At 47.8% G+C, this 17470-nt stretch overlaps 1 protein-coding gene across 1 annotated transcript; it reads left to right on the plus strand.

Moving 5' to 3' along the window:
* Window positions 1-808: 808 nt before the first annotated feature.
* sbno1 (strawberry notch homolog 1 (Drosophila)) lies at window positions 809-17296 on the plus strand. Its single transcript, XM_084693719.1, is given in 34 exon segments — window positions 809-1130; window positions 2711-2827; window positions 2948-3049; window positions 3826-4047; window positions 4474-4597; window positions 5379-5482; window positions 5641-5737; window positions 6021-6181; window positions 6471-6604; window positions 6722-6812; window positions 7069-7230; window positions 7468-7603; window positions 7723-7828; window positions 8157-8310; window positions 8868-9050; window positions 9392-9489; window positions 9925-10070; window positions 10288-10488; window positions 10634-10813; window positions 11349-11489; window positions 11492-11517; window positions 11925-12056; window positions 12165-12300; window positions 12553-12665; window positions 13015-13086; window positions 13192-13291; window positions 13482-13556; window positions 13832-13978; window positions 14147-14241; window positions 14346-14432; window positions 14667-14804; window positions 14941-15017; window positions 15285-15478; window positions 15627-17296. Coding segments are annotated over 33 exon segments (4194 nt in total). The 5' UTR covers window positions 809-1130; the 3' UTR covers window positions 15770-17296.
* Window positions 17297-17470: the final 174 nt, after the last annotated feature.

Consider the following 17470-nt stretch of genomic DNA (forward strand, 5'->3'; position numbering starts at 1 on the left):
CGGTAGGCGGTGCTGTAACTGACCTAGAAGAGTCATTGATCTTCCAAATGGTCATCATCATTAATCACTTTGGCATGAATCAAACAAGATTATAACTATGTTAAATGTGATATGGTTAGAATTGCTTAGCTATGGTTTTGTTATACATGCATTCATGATAAGGATCTTGCGAATACATACAATTGCACATTTTCTCGCGTGCTTTTCATAAACTTTCGTAACAGTTTCAACATTTTGGCTCGTGTGACCAAATAAAATGGATAAAAAGTTTCTCTAGCTCTATTTAAAATGAACGGAATTTCTTAAGATAAATTATCCCTATTTTTTTTTAATTATCATTCTAAAGGTGCGTGACTGCAAAATGGATTAAATTACATCAATTTGCAGTGGCCACACCATCTGCAAACACTCTTTAAGCTATGTTCAGGGCATGCTAGACTTGTCTTTAGTAGGCTACTTATCCACAGCATTGATATACCTTACAACGTTGTTCTTCGTTTACAAAAAAAATACTTCACAATGTGTGTATTGCTTCTAAAATAGGTGCTTATTCATATCGTGACCTTGATTCGCATGGATGCCTTTGCATCCATGTGAATGTAACAACAGCCAATCAAACGTCATATTTTTTTACATGAATGTGTCTAGCCACTGCATGACACTGACACAAATTATTGTATTTTCTTAAGAATTCAAACCATGGCTTTCTCAACCTTATTTGTTTAACAGTAAAGTGTCTGCCAAGCATCATCACAGGATACGTTCATCACCTAAAAAAAAGTATTGGGCGTCATTTCCTGCGAACGAGCAAACATTGTCACGTGATATAGGTTTAGCGCTCTGTTTCTCGAATCTGTAAGGTTGACAAATATACTTGAAATGTCAACTTTCTTATCGTTATCGTTTGCATTAAGCAAATGGACACTCGATGCCATCTCGAAGAGTGATTTTCATCGATTATCAGCGAGGAATTCGAATCTAAAAATTCCAGTCTTTGGATTGAGCGTCACGTGATCAACTCGCAGCTGGTGTTTGGTAAATATGGCGAAAGGTGGTTAGAACACAGCGGATCGAAGAGGGTGACATACCCCTAAACCACTGCGACAATTGTGACAGTCGTTTACTGTCAAGTGAGTATTGCTGATTGGTAATAATGTCTGGGATCGTCACAGGAATGTTCCAAGATCATTGAGATTTCATTCAAAGCCGTGTGGCGTTGTTGGTTGTGAAACATTTGTTTGTTGTTTTCAGACTAGCAGTGAGGTAGCGTTGCTAGCCAGACAACTTAGCACTCTCTAGCTAGCAAGCTAGTTAGCCCAATGCTAACGTAACGTACGCAACGTAACGGCAGATTAACGTTACGTTGTGCTAGCTACAATGTGAAAGCATAACACAGCTGACATTAATATAATTGTTATAAAGTAACAGATGCCAACTAGGTTCTTCACAGATAATCTCAACTATAAATTATCAGTATGTGGCATTAGCTATCATACAGTAATAATGTTACTAGACTCATCCCCGCCTAGTCGGATATCACTGAATGTTGTGACCGTCGTCAACAGAAACCGATGGTGCTTACTATAGTGATTAGGCAGTAACAACGTTGTGTGTTCTTTGCTAAACCAGGTAGAATTCAAGTGGTTTACCCGTAAATGACAGTGGCTACTCTTCGCTAGCTAGTTAAGTAGACAGCGCGCGAGTTAGCGAACGAACCACATCTCACTTTGCTAGCTTTGTAGCAAGCTAACGAAACCTTTGCTAGTTTCGATCCTCCCGACCAGACCACATGTGGACATGGCTAGGACTAGCCCAGCTAACATATAGCATGGCTTAACCGGTTAGCCGTAACGATGCGTTAGCAAATTCGTGTTAGTGCTAGCTTAGCCATTTTACTAACCAGCCACAAAACGAAAGAACGTAGCTGTAGACCTAGCGCAGCCCTACGATTTGCAGTTGTTTATTAACCGTAGTTGGTGCCTAGTGGTTTCAATTGTTAAATCAGAGCATAGCTATGCCAAACTCATTTACCAGTTATGTCTGACAATTAGTTAGAGGGCATTCTAACAAGTTAGGTACACGTTGTGCCGTTTGACATTATACTCTGTAGTTGTGAACGACGTCAGTCCAGGAAGTTGGAAATAGCAAGGTAGTGCAAACACGTGCAATGGTCTGGGTCACATTGCAACTTGTAGGCTAGTTCAAGATCAGATAACTGGATTTTAAGTTACCAGACCAATCACTGCCTGATCGACACTAATATGTACAACTACATCATCTACTCGTAGGACTACACTGCATAAACAAAACAGTTGTAAGTGTAATAAATCTCCCTAAAGTTACGAACAACTTTGCTGTGGAATGTTTGTCACAGTCGAGTTCGTGCTCCTGTCATTTCCGACGTTGAAAAATTCAGTAACGTTCAATCCTAAAATGTATTCATGCGTGGAAGTGTGAAAAGGGTCAAGATGAGAAATTATTGTTCGTTTCACACATTGGGCTGCCATGTGTCTTGAGGAAGTTATGCTCACAATGCATTGCATATGAAAATATAGCCTAGCCTGTTCTCATGCAGTTGTCTTTAACGTTTACAAGTAGAAAATCTCCCCTTTGCATTGTTTCGACGTTAGGAAGACATAAACCGCATTGTAAGTAGTTATCAATCCTCTGTTGGTGTCAATAGCGAGTGAATACCATTTGTCTTGTGCAGATGATGGATCCCGGACAGGATTTACTCCTGGCTGCTTTGAGCGAGAGCGGCATTTGCGCAAACGATCTGTTCGACTTTGAACCTCAGGATGCAGCCCAGTCCTCTCCCCTCCAGCAGGTAAGAAGTCCACAGGTGATGCATCAGTCACGTGACCCATGACCCCTTACTGCCACTTTTGCCAATTAAAGGTTCTTCCTGGTGAACATGCTCACTGAAATGTTTCTATTTGTTTTCCAGTCCATCTCCATTAATGCCCTGGATGTTGGTTTGGGGGCCGAGGCAGTGGGAGCTGTTAGAACAGAGACGTCACTTCAACCTACTCACACAGTCACCATAAGGGTAACATCACCTACTGACACAGTCACCATAAGGGTAACATCACCTACTGACACAGTCACCATAAGGGTAACATCACCTACTGACACAGTCACCATAAGGGTAACATCACCTACTGACACAGTCACCATAAGGGTAACATCACCTACTCACACAGTCACCATAAGGGTAACATCACCTACTGACAAAGTCACCATAAGGGTAACATCAACTACTGACACAGTCACCATAAGGGTAACATCACCTACTGACAGTCACCATAAGGGTAACATCACCTACTCACACAGTCACCATAAGGGTAACATCACCTTCTGACACAGTCACCATAAGGGTAACATCATCTACTGACACAGTCACCATAAGGGTAACGTCACCTACTGACAGTCACCATAAGGGTAACATCACCTACTCACACAGTCACCATAAGGGTAACATCACCTACTGACAGTCACCATAAGGGTAACATCACCTACTGACAGTCACCATAAGGGTAACATCACCTACTGACACAGTCACCATAAGGGTAACATCACCTACTGACAGTCACCATAAGGGTAACATCACCGAGGCTCATTGTTTAGGGATGTAATTTATTGACATCCTAGCCCAATTCGATTTTTGTATGAGCTCCAACTTTTTCATCACAAATTGCTCGGTACCTATATAACTGTCTGAGAGTTGCCAAACTAAATCTAGTTGTAAAAAATGACACAATTTGACCATTACTTTAACTTGCCTTATAACATTGGTTTGATTATATTTCAATTTCCTCTTCACAGCACAAGCCCCAGCCCTCAACCACTACATTTGTCTTAAATCAACTGAATCAGTTGCCATCTCTGGGAACGGTTGTCGTGACCAAACCGTCGACCACAAGCACCCCCAGACACACCATCACCGTAACCAAGGTGGTTCACACCACCCCTTCAGCCCTGCATGGCTCCACGTCAACCTCCAGCTCCTCCCTGCCCCGCCCCTCCATGGTGCCCAGCAGAGAGCAGGTCAGTCAGTCTGCCAGGGGCTGGGGGCTACCACAAGTTGTTCAATTACATGTAAAAATAGGATTTTTTTCTGGGAGTTTTTCCTTGTCTTCCTTGAGGGTTTAGGTTGGTTGAGGGGCAGTTCTATGGGCGTATGTGAAGCCACCTGTGACTTGCGTGTGAAAAGGGCTATACAAATACATTTGATTTGATGTTGATTTTATGATCATTTCTGTAAAAACGATGTATTTAAAATGAAACTATAAAGAAAATGCTAATAGTCAGTCACCTGTGATTTCATCAGCACTACGTGAGCAGCTGGGCATGTGTGTGATCTTTCTTTTCCATCCTTTTTAAATGCACGCGTTTGGGGCGTGTCACTTCCTGCCTGTCTTCTCGTCTGGGGCGTGTCACTTCCTGCCTGTCTTCTCGTCTGGGGCGTGTCAGATCCAGCTGAAGGACCTCCTGAGGCAGAGCGGGGTGAAGAGCAGCAGCCTGGTGGAGCTGATGAAGCTCAAGCCTCCGCCCGACATAGCCCAACCCGTCGCCACGGCAACGTCCACGGGAACCAGTGAGTCGCAAGGCCACGCCTACCCCCCCCCCCCCCCCCCATCTCCTCCTCTTCCTTTCTGTTCCCCGCTTCATGTTGGAAAGGATGTCTTGAATTGTAAGGGTGGCTGGGGATTACTTCTATGACGGGGATGGAAAGAGTGCGGAGTCCGTCCACAACTGGTCGTGGTCTCGATTTGTACGTTGATCCTCTCTAGAGTAGTAGGGATGGTTCATGGAATCACAGATCTGAGACTCCACATATTCTAACATGCCTCTGGGAGTCGGCCATTATGGTCACCCCTACCAAACATGTTTTTCTAATCGGCAAATATTGTTTCTTATGATTCACTGACCCTTGACTACACATGCTTTCATCCTCGCAGAAATAATTCTGGTCACGACAAAGATGATCACTAAACCAGGTATGGACAGGCTCCAGATAGGGGCAGGGATGGTCAATTTTGAGGTGTTTCACAGGGTGAGCCGTTAAGGCTGGAAATATGTATTGTCTGGGTATTTCACGTTCAAGGCATTCTTGTCATTTAACTTCACGTATTAGCCATTCTTGGTTTTGCTTGGGAATCATTTGTATTTTGATGTGAATGTATCTATGATAAATGTATCAAATTCCCCTCTCTCCCTTTGAGAATCAGAGGATGATCTCTTTGTGGAGTTGGCAAAAGATTAGCCCCTAATTCATCGTGCATCCTGATCTCAGACGGTTCCCGCTCGCCTCCCGCTCTGACAAGGCCTGTGTCCTCTCTCGCCCCTCTCTCGCCCCTCTCTCGCCCCCCCTCTAGCGGAACTGAACAACGGAGTGAAGAAGGAGGCGATGACGGGCCGAGACATGGCCCGAATCTGGGTCAACGACGACGCCAAGGGGCGGAGCTTCTCCCCGACCCTCGTGAGTGTCTCCCCCCCCCCCCCCCCCCCGGGCCGCGCTCGCTCGCCGCGGCCGATGGATCTCATTCACTGACAGGGAGACTTGAGGTGGTGCAGCCGACCCCCCCCCCCCCTCCCCCCACGCTCATTCCGTCCGGCTTCGCTTTGTGTTTTACGTAGAAACTCCCCGGAATGAAGGAGGAGGATGAGCCCGAGGAGGAGGATGAGGAAGAGCTGGGTCACGCCGAGACGTATGCAGAGTACATGCCCATGAAATGTAAGGCTGCTCCGCTAGACAACTCGCGGTGTCGGTGTCTTTTTAAAAACGCTTAGTCTCTGACTTGTCAGATGGCTGAGCGGTTGGGGAGTCGGGCTATTAATCAGAAGGTTGTTGGTTCGATTCCCGGCCATGCCAAATGACGCTGTGTCCTTGGGGAAAGGCACTTCACCCTACTTGTCTCGGGGAGAATGTCCCTGTACTTACTGTAAGTCGCTCTGGATAAGAGCGTCTGCTAAATGACTTCATGTAAGTATGAGTGACGGCCGTGTGTGTGTCTTAGTGAGGATCGGCCTGAGGCATCCGGACCCTGTGGTGGAGACCAGCTCCCTGTCCAGCGTGAACCCTCCCAACGTGTGGTACCGGCTCTCCATCCCAGAGGAGACCATCGACCGAGGCTGGCTCTCTGCTCTGCAGCTGGAGGCCATCACCTACGCTGCCCAGGTAACGCTGCGCAAAGCTCCGGAGAAGGACCCAACTCTGGGATTCTCTTCCTTTTTATTTTCCCCTCGAGGGTTCAGGTGCGGTTATGTGGAGCCCTCTGTGACATAGCTTGTCGAAAGAAATAACATTAGATCTCTATTGACAAGTTTAGCTGCTAAATGTTCAGCTGCTTCGAATGTGGACAGTTCTTCTTACTCGTCGAGTTAAGGGATGATGTTACTTTACGAAGCCGTTACCAGGCAGTTTTTTGAACCTTTTTTTATCTTCAAATCTTCTCTTGTACCCGTAGCAACACGAGACATTCCTGCCCAATGGGGATCGAGCATCGTATCTGATTGGCGACGGAGCTGGCGTGGGGAAGGGCAGGACCATCGCTGGGATCATCTACGAGAACTACCTCCTAGGCAGGAAGAGGTCACTCTGGTAAACACAAGACCTTTCTATAACCGCTCGCCCTGCTGCTGGAAGACACGGCGATCTCGAAACGTTACTTTCAGAGGAGTGGAGTTCTGATTTGTAGCCGGTCTGTTCGTTCGACAGGTTCAGTGTTTCCAACGACCTGAAGTACGACGCCGAGAGGGATCTGAGAGATATCGGAGCGAAGAACATCCAGGTCCATTCACTGAATAAGGTAAAAGAGCAGGAAATTACCCGGTCCATTAACTAAATAAAGGCAAAAAGAGCAGGAAATGACCCGGTCCATTCACTAAATGAAGGCAAAGGAGCAGGAAGTGACCCGGTCCATTCACTAAATGAAGGCAAAGGAGCAGGAAGTGACCCGGAGCAGGAAATGACCCGCAGCTGGTCCCCTGCTTCTGCAGCTGGTCTTCAATCCCCCTTCTTCTTCTTCTTCTTCCTCTCTGAGTGCTAATTTCTGGTCTCCTCAGTTCAAGTATGGGAAGATCTCCTCCAAACACAATGGGAGCGTAAAGAAGGGTGTGATCTTCGCTACCTACTCGTCCCTGATCGGGGAGAGCCAGTCCGGGGGAAAGTATAAGACCAGGTTCAAACAGCTCCTTCACTGGTGTGGAGAGGACTTTGACGGAGTTGTATCCTTAAATGGAATTAAAGGGAAAATGCCAAGTTATATGTAATATTTCTTTTTTATATTTTTGTATTTTATTATATATATATTTTGACCATTTATAATTTTTTTATGAATGATAAATACATTTATTTTATTTTTTATTTTATTATTATTAAATTAAGTTATTTTAGAGTATCAGTGACCAGAATAATTATCCAGAACTATGGTATTCCTTTTTCTTTAACCCAACACCTGTAAGATTGTCTATGATGAGTGTCACAAAGCCAAAAATGTGTGTCCAATCGGGTCGTCCAAGCCCACCAAGACTGGCCTGGCAGTCCTGGAGCTGCAGAACAAACTTCCCAAAGCTCGCGTGGTCTATGCCAGCGCCACAGGTAAGGATCAGGCCTCAGCACCATCACAGTTCACCTGGGGAGACGGACAGAATCAGAATGGGATTTATGGGATGATATAAAATATACGCTGTCTCAACACTGTGCACCTGTCCTTCCAGGTGCTTCTGAGCCTCGCAACATGGCTTACATGAACCGGCTGGGCATCTGGGGGGAGGGAACGCCCTTCAAAGAATTCAGCAACTTCATCCAGGCTGTGGAGCGCAGGTGAGAGGCTCTGCCGCCGATTCATCTTTCAAGGTGTTTTTTTGTAGCCTGACTCCCAGCCCAACTTAGCCCGGCCCACAAACAAATCTGGTCGGGGTGTTGGGTTTGGGGTCGCTAGTTTTGGGGGAAAGTTTGTTGGAGCTGTTCGGACCAATCACATTGTCAAGGTGGGCTTTATACGAGTTTTTGGGGCTTTTAGCAAAAACATTTCTTCATTTGTTGCTGAGGCGTAGGGAAGGAACTTGGAATCTGAACCCTTTTGGATAGCGACAACAAGTGGATATCTAAACGTAGTCGTTTTCCACCCCCCCCCCTTTTGCGATCACAGAGGTGTTGGTGCCATGGAGATAGTTGCCATGGACATGAAGCTGCGCGGCATGTACATCGCGAGGCAGCTGAGCTTCACAGGAGTGACGTTCAAGATCGAGGAGGTTCCCCTGACGCAGCACTACATCAAGATGTATAACAAGTCTGTGCGACTGGTGAGGGACCCTGCCCACGTCGACATGGATTCATTTAGCAGACGCTTTTAACCAAAGCCACTTCCAAGAGAGAGCTTTACAAAGTGCATAGGTCACTGATCATAACAACCAAGATAGCCCCAAAGCATTGCGGGTAGCCAAAACACGAAGCACACATTGTGAACAACCAAAAAATAAGTGTGAAAGGGAAGAACCCTAAGAGCCCACACGCCCTCAGTGTCTGTTCTTGTGTCCACTCCTTGTTAGGTTTTCCTGCCGTATCTCAAAATCATAGCTACATCCCTTGAATTGTGTCTATCGATCCGTCCTAACGCATCGAAAACACCCGGTGGTATGATTTTACAGTGCAAAATCCCTCATCAGATTGTCCTACCAGTCTAAAATAAACAGGTAGGGTGATTTTACAGCGTGACAAAAATGCCGCTAAACGTCAATGACCGGTGCGCCACGGTCGGACAATCTGACTGCGGTGGATGAACTGTCGGGACACCGGCACACTCCCCCCCCCCACCCCCGCTCTGCTGGCGTCAGCTGACCAGCGCCCGTGTGTGTTTCAGTGGGTGAGCGCCCGCGAGAAATTCCAGCAGGCAGCCAACCTGATGGACGCCGAGCAGCGCATGAAGAAGTCCATGTGGGGCCAGTTCTGGTCGGCCCACCAGCGCTTCTTCAAGTACCTCTGCATCGCCTCCAAGGTCCGCAGGGTGGTGCAGCTGGCCAGGGAGGAGGTGAAGAACGGCAAGGTGAGACGTCTGGTCCTCACCCACATCTCTGGATGTGACAGCCAGGGGGCGGAGCTTTCCTCAGAAGCGTCCCACCAACTGTTTGAAAACAGCAAATCTCCCCAACCCCTCACTTCATAAAAAAAAAAAAAAAAAAAAAAAATATATATATATATATATATATATATATATATATATATAACAGCCGAATCTTCAATTATTAGAAAACACTCCCCCCCCCCCCCCCCCCCCCCCCACATTTGAAAACAGACCTCCTCCCCTGGTTCCAGTTGTAGCGTGCTCGTGCCGTAAGGTGCTGTGTATCGTGTGTGTGTGTGATAAACTGCGGGGTGTGTCTGCAGTGTGTGGTCATCGGGCTGCAGTCCACAGGAGAGGCTCGCACCCTGGAGGCCCTGGAGGAGGGAGGCGGAGAGCTCAACGACTTTGTGTCCACAGCCAAGTGAGCAACACGCCGCTTTCTGGCACGACCATAGCAACACGCCGCTTTCTGGCACGAACATAGCAACACGCCGCTTTCTGGCACGACCATAGCAACACGCCACTTTCTGGCACAACCATAGCAACACGCCACTTTCTGGCACAACCATAGCAACACGCCACTTTCTGGCACAACCATAGCAACACGCCGCTTTCTGGCACGACCATAGCAACACGCCACTTTCTGGCTGCACAGAACAACACCAAGGTCAGACTGGGCACTGAAATTCTGAGGACAAGACAACACAAAGCAACCTGGCATAACATAAGCGCTCAGAACATGGATTACACCTATGACAAGCTAAAATATAATAAACCCCCTCACCATGCTGCTTTCTGGAAGCATGCGGGCCTGGGAATGTGTTTTGACGGGAGTGTTTCTTGTCGGTTTCTCCAGAGGCGTGCTGCAGTCTCTGGTTGAGAAGCACTTCCCGGCTCCAGACAGGCAGAAGCTGTTCAGCCTGCTGGGGATAGACCTCTCTGCCAAGAAGACCCCCTCTCCCATCGAGACCACGCCGGTGCAGAAGGGCAAGAAGAGGAAAGGTAGGCTGTCCATGTGGATCTCTCACAGCAGAGTAGGATCTTTTCCACGCGTATCCCTCGCATGTTTTCATCCATTTGAGTCTGCTTTATATCTCGATGTCAACCAAAGACCCATTATGAGTCTTGTTGTATGCGGGCGTCACCGGACATGTAGAAAAAAGAGGGGGGAGAGAGGGAGACGGTGTGAATGATGTCATGTGTCCCTCCTCCTGACCAGGTCCAGGTGCGGAGGTGAGGAAGCAGGTGAAGAAGACTCGCAGGTCGGGGGGGCTGTCCGGCAGCAGCTCAGACGACAGCCAATCGGAAGAGTCGGAGAAAGAGGTGGAGAGTGACGACAGCTTCAAGTCGGTCAGCTCGGGGGAGGACGACGACGACTTCAACCCCTTCAGGGACGAGTCCAGCGAGGACGAGGAAGATGGTGAGGCCCTGTCACGTCCTCTCTCCCTCCTCCCTCTTCCCTCCTCCCTCTCTCCTCAACGTCCAATCACAGCGCAGGAGACAATACATGACCTTGCAGGTGACCTTTTATCCCCCTCCACCCCCTCCTTCTCTCAATCTTCCAGATCCCTGGCTCATCAGAAAAGAGCCCAAAAAGGGCAAAGAGAAAAAAAGCAAGAAGAAGAAGAAGAAGAAAAGCATCGACCCAGACTCCATCCACAGCGCCCTGCTGGCCTCCGGCCTCGGCTCCAACAGGCCTGCCTTCACCGCCCCGGCTGTGAAGACCCCCAGCACGCCCGCCACAGGTAAGAGGCACGGCGCCCACCACCCACGTGAGTTTACACGCCGTCACAGCCCTGAGGCAGGAGGAGAGAGCTAACTTCCTTGTCTCCACAGTAGCTAACTTCCTGCTCTCCACAGTGAAGGCAGAGAGGGCTAACTTCCTGTTCTCCACAGTAGCTAACTTCCTGCTCTCCACAGTGAAGGCAGAGAGGGCTAACTTCCTGTTCTCCACAGTAGCTAACTTCCTGCTCTCCACAGTGAAGGCAGAGAGGGCTAACTTCCTGTTCTCCACAGTAGCTAACTTCCTGCTCTCCACAGTGAAGGCAGAGAGGGCTAACTTCCTGTTCTCCACAGTAGCTAACTTCCTGCTCTCCACAGTGAAGGCAGAGAGGGCTAACTTCCTGTTCTCCACAGTAGCTAACTTCCTGTTCTCCACAGTAGCTAACTTCCTGCTCTCCACAGCAGCTAACTTCCTGTTCTCCACAGTAGCTAACTTCCTGCTCTCCACAGTAGCTAACCTCCTGTTCTCCACAGTAGCTAACTTCCTGCTCTCCACAGTGAAGGCGGAGAGCGAGGACGGCTGCGTGACGAGCCAGGACGCGGTGGAGGACGCCCAGCACATGAAGAAGGATCTCCTGGACCAGCTGGAGAAGCTGGCTGCTGACCTGCCCCCTAACACCCTGGACGAGCTCATCGACGAGCTGGGGGGCCGGAGAACGTGGCCGAGGTACCCACCGACCCGGGCGCTCTACTCATGTTCTCCATGTTGATATTTCATCAGTTAACTCATATTCTGTGTGTGAGCATTACCCATATGCAGTGGAAGGTCATATTTATTTGATTTGTTTTTGAAGACTTATCTTTGTATTGGTTGGATGTTTCACGGTTTGTTTATGAAGTTGTTAAATATATCATCCATAGTTGATGATGACAAAGTTAGTTTTTTATTTATTTATTATTTTTTAGTAGTTGACCCTTTCAGAGGGTTAAACTATTAGTTCCTGGGTAGATGAAGTTGATGAATCTAGTGGCTAACGCCAGCTGTGTCCAGAGTCCCAGTAAGCATTCCTTCCCTTCCTTCCCTCCCTCCCTCCCCTCCATCTCTCCCTCCCCTCCCTCCCTCCCGTGTCTCAGATGACGGGCCGTAAAGGCCGGGTGGTCAGCAACGACGACGGCAGCATCTCCTACGAGTCTCGCTCGGAGCTGGATGTCCCCGTGGAGATCCTCAACCTGACAGAGAAGCAGAGGTTCATGGACGGAGAGAAGGTACAGCTAGCGTCCTCGCCCAGACTGCTCAGGTGCTCCTACAGGTGCGCGCGTGGTGCCTCTCCAGACGTCATGGAAACGTCTCATTGTCTTTCCCTCCTCCTCCAGAATATCGCCATCATCTCGGAGGCGGCCAGCTCGGGGATCTCCCTGCAGGCTGACAGGCGGGTCAAGAACCAGCGTCGCCGAGTCCACATGACCCTGGAGCTGCCCTGGAGCGCAGACCGAGCCATCCAGCAGTTTGGTTAGTAGAGAACCGCAAAAGTCCCAACGTTAGGGTTTGGCTCGTGGGATCTGTAGCACTCCGCGACGGTCGTGTTCAAGTCTGGCCCGGGCCCTTTCCTGCATGTCTTCCCCTCTCTCTCCCTGCCTTTCCTGTCATACTTTACTTAAAACTGTCCAGTAAATCATGACGCATACCCCTTCAAAATACATTACACACATACATACACAAACACATATACTGACTCCTGCTGTGGTCCCCATTGCCCCACAGGGAGAACCCACCGGTCGAATCAAGTCACCGCTCCAGAGTATGTGTTCCTGATATCAGAGCTGGCAGGAGAGCAGAGGTTTGCATCCATCGTGGCCAAAAGACTTGAGAGCCTGGTAAGAGGAATGATCACTCACGAGGACAACAACCTCCCCACGAGGCCATCTTAATGTTTGTTATCTTCGGGTCATTGTGACCCTTCCACGTGTTGTGACAACTTTACCTCATACTAAAATAAAGTAAAGCATTTTCTTTTAACCGTCGGGCTGTCGCACACCCCACACAGTGCAAAGAAAATGCTTTTTATTTGTTTTTGTATTGGGTAAAGTTGTCGCAGCACAACGATGGGTCGTTGTGAACCTTTGGTTTTTTTGTGACCCGAAGGCAGCACAAGGGTTGTTTTTCAAAGTTGGTGAACTTTGCTGAATGCTTTGTGTGTCCCATCCAAATGTTGCTGTGGAACAGGGAGCCCTCACTCACGGAGACCGCAGAGCCACTGAAACTAGAGACCTGAGCAGGTTCAACTTCGACAACAAAGTAAGGACACCGTGTGTGTGCGTGCATGCATTGGCATGTCTGTCTCAGGAGTCTAACTTTAATGTCAACCTTTCCCCCTCCCCCCTCCTCCCCGTTCTGTCACAGTATGGCAGAAATGCTCTGGAAATAGTGATGAAGTCCATTGTAAACCTAGACTCTCCGCTGGTGTCTCCACCCGCTGACTTTGACGGGGATTTCTTCAAAGGTATGAATGAATCACTGGATTTTCCCTGCCTGGTTGTGAATAGTTGGATCTGTTTCCTTGTTTGAGTTTCCCAAGTTGGCCCATGAGTGTGGTTGATACCAGGAAGGGAGGGGAATTCAAAGATTTCAGGCTTTTTTCCTTTTCATGTCTAATGTATCAAACTAATATAATTATTTATTTTTTTTCGCAGAAATTTGCAACGGACTCATAGGTGTTGGGCTGATCAATGTGGAAGACAGGTCCAGAATCCTGTCATTAGATAAAGGTGAGCACATTCAAAATATTTCTCTCTCTCTGTCTCTCCTTCTTTCTGTCTTTCTCTCTCTCACACTTCACTTAAAAACAGTCTAATAAAGCGTGAAAATATGAAAAAAATATAGATAAAAAAATATGTATACCTTGTTGTTGTCACATAACTTAACCGTGTCTGCCCTCCTAACTGTCCCGCCCTCAGGTGAGGAGTTTCCAAGCGGGTATGAAAAGTGCTTTTTTAATTGTATGTATCTGATGCCACGCCTGTGTCTTTCCTTTCCCCGTCAGACTACAACAACATTGGAAAGTTCCTGAACAGGATCCTGGGTATGGAGGTGCAGCAGCAGAACGCCTTGTTCCAGTACTTTTCCGACACGCTGGGAGCCGTCATACTGGACGCCAAGAAGAACGGCCGATACGACATGGGCATCCTGGGTACGACGAGATCCTGACCGGTTCACCTGAACGTTTATGAACTTTCCGGAATGATAGATATCTGCAGATATCTGTGTTGCTGCCGTCTACAGTGCACAGACCCCGTTTGTTTTAAACCATGTGTCTCTTTTCTCACTTTCTCTCTCACACACACACACACACACACAGATTTGGGTTCTGGGGATGAGAAGGTGAGGAAAGTAGAGGCCAAGAAGTTCCTAACCCCAGGCTACTCCACGTCAGGACACGTCGAGCTGTACACGGTACAAACTCTCCGTCATGAAGAATAAAGGCAGAAATGCCACCAAAAATGTCTTTCAAAAAATGAAGAACTGTACCTCAACCCTCCACACCCTTTCCTCCTCAGGTGAGTGTGGAGAGGGGTATGTCCTGGGAGGAAGCCACCCACGCCTGGGCAGACCAGAGCGGAGCCGACGACGGCTTCTATGTGCAGGTAGGAAGGAAACGATTCACAGGGCGCCTATAAATCGATAACCTTTTAAACGATTTCCCTCCCCGTGTGTGTATACTCTGTGACGTGTCTTTGAGTGCTTAGAAAAAAAAGCTGTGCAAATCTAAAGTAGTATAAAAATATATCTCCACACACTTGTTTTTATTTGGTTTCATTTGTAACCTTTAGTAAAGTCTTCTATTAAATCATAAAAAATGGTGTGGATGTTGTCCTCAGGTGAGGAACAACAAGAAGACGGCCATCTTGGTGAAGGAGGTGAACACCAAGAAGAGACTGTTCCTGGTGTACAGGCCCAACACCGGAAAACAGCTCAAACTGGAGACCTACACCGACATCAAGAAGAAGTGTAAAAAGGTTTCACGGCAGTTTTAAACTCACAGAATCAAATACTTGATGTAACCTAGAGTTTTATATAATGTTTCTGTGTGGGTTGGTGAATTTTTAAATGGTTTTGTTGGCTCTGTGTCTCATGATGTTTTGCTTTGAACAGGTCTTGTCGGATGACGCCAAGCAGCATTGGATAGACCAGTACAAGTCTTCCGCAAAGATCTGCTCGCACGCTTATTGGTGAGTTTGACTCCAATCCAACACAAGTTCAAGTCTTTTAATTGTCAGATGCACAGAACAACACAGGGTCAGACTGGGCACTGAAATTCTTACGACAAGACAACGCGAAGGAACCTGGCATAACGACATACGGAGCCCAAACTAGAGGGACGCTACACATATAACAACCGCTGCGTCAACCGTCACGCGTCCTGTTTTGATTCGTCTCTCGTGCCTTCCGAGTCTCACGTCGTCTTCTTGTTCTTCTTCTTCTGCTGTGGTGTCCAGGCGCGGGAACTGCAGGAAGGCGTCCGTGGGCCTGCAGTGTGAGATAGGGCTGAGGTGCAGGACGTACTTTGTGCTGTGTGGCTCGGTGCTCAGCGTGTGGACCAAGGTGGAGGGGGTCCTGGCCTCGGTGAGCGGCACCAACGTCAAGATGCAAATCGTTCGCCTGAGGACGGAGGACGGACAGAGGATAGTAGGTGAGTGGAACACCCGAGCGATGGTTCCGCACAGCGCGTGTTCTCGCTTCCTTGTCTTGGAACCTCCGGCAACAAGGCTTCAAGGTTCCGTTTGTTTATGGGGGGGGAGGGGAAAGAATGTAGTTTGACATGTTTCTGTCCTGTCCAGGTCTTATCATTCCAGCAAACTGCGTGTCCCCCCTGACCAACATCCTGTCGTCCTCCGACCAGTCCCAGCAGCTGGCTGTCCAGCAGCAGCAGAAGTGGCAACAGCTCCACCCTCAGAGTCTGAGCCACGTGTCCAACACATAGCCTGGGGCCGGGGGGCCTTCGCGCAGCACCAGGGGGTCACCCTGGCCCCACGGCTCCCACCGTCTTCGAGTTCACGTCCCGACCCCGAAAGGGGGTTCGACGACTCCGCCGCCGCCGCCGCACAGAGGGCTCTGGTTGCAGCTAGCCACCCTTCCAACTGCTCCCTCGCTTCCTGGGGAGGGGCCCTCGCTAGTGCTGCGGCACCTTTTTCTTTTAAGATGCGACGCAGCGGTAGTCAAGAGGAAACCGTTTCAGGGTTTCTGCCCAAAGATGAGTGTGTTTTTTTTTTTTTCACCTGGAGGAGTTTACTCGCTGTCTTGCTGGACCATAATTCAAGAACTGGGTGGGGGGGGGGATGCAGAGTGATGGGAAAGGCGTGACGAATAATGCCTAAGGTTGTACTGTTACCTCCCTTGGCTGTGAGCTCTATTTAAACAGCGCCCTGTGTTGTCTGTATGTGACCTCAATGAAGACTTCCTTCTCTATTAGAAGGCTCGAACGTCTGTTTTGTGACGGATCACAGGACGGGTCCTTAGGGGTTAGTCCCGCCCCGACAGTGACCCTTTCTTTAAACAAACACACTGACATTCGCAAAATGTCTACCCAAAATGCATGATCGTTCCCCCAAACGCTTTCTTTTTTTTACTTTTTCTTTTTCTGGCAGATTCTATTATCTTGTTCATTTCGGGCCATCAAAACTGAAGTGCATCCAACGTTTTGTGTAATCTACCTACTTGTGTGTGGTAGTTCCTCAAAGCCTTTAAAAGTAGCTTGTGTCTCAGAGCTTTTGTGCACCTTCTTCCTACTGAAGGTCTAATTGATGGTGTTTAGCCTCCTGAATATGTGGCTTAATATATATTTTTAAAAAACACTCTAACCTCCATAGACCTTTTTTTTGTGACCCACTCCAAGCAGTTAACAGGCTTGACCTTGCATGGTTTCAACTCATTCACTTCCTTTTAAATTATTACCCCCGCGCTCCTAAAAAGGATTCTGGGAAGGATAGTTGTTGGATACTAAGTATCAGAGTTTGTTCAACTGTTGAGAATCAATCCTTTTTAATAAAATAACCAGTTTTCCTTGGCTGAGTATTCGTCTGCACTGGTAGGGATCTACTAATGCTGATGTGTAAGGGACAGCAAATCTTTCAAAGTAAACTGGAATGTCCGTTTGAAATAAATCGCTCGGTGTGACTTGGTCTCCTTGGTACTTCCTCCGCTTAATTCATGTCAGCTGTGACGGGTGGGGGCAAAATGCATTCTGAAAAGTTATTCTGGGTTATGAGTGCAGTTACATGTAATGTCAAACTGTTAAGATGCTTCTTTGCTATACCAATGTGTATAGAGTTGTATATTGAAATGAGAAAAACAATTTTGCTTAGTTTGTTGAAACACTTGAAGGACAGTGACGTGTCATACTTGCACTACTGACTGATTTGTTGTACAAAGGAATCTGCATTGTATGATTTGAATGAGGGCAAGATTTCTACCTCTTGCATATGACCAATAAATCCTAAAGAAATTTGAATTGCTGTCTGACTCGAATCTTTTAATACTTAATGCAATGTGTGAATGAACAGACCAGTCTCGATTGGGTATTTAAGAGTATGGCTGCTCAAGTAAGTATTAACTTCAGTTTACATTAAAGGACCTGACTCTGAGCGCAGTGATTGGGCCATAGAAGAAGTCTCTGTGTTTGGCT

This window comes from Hypomesus nipponensis, chromosome 27 (genome assembly GCF_054491055.1).
Source record: "Hypomesus nipponensis isolate SF chromosome 27, ASM5449105v1, whole genome shotgun sequence".
Lineage (NCBI taxonomy): Eukaryota > Metazoa > Chordata > Actinopteri > Osmeriformes > Osmeridae > Hypomesus > Hypomesus nipponensis.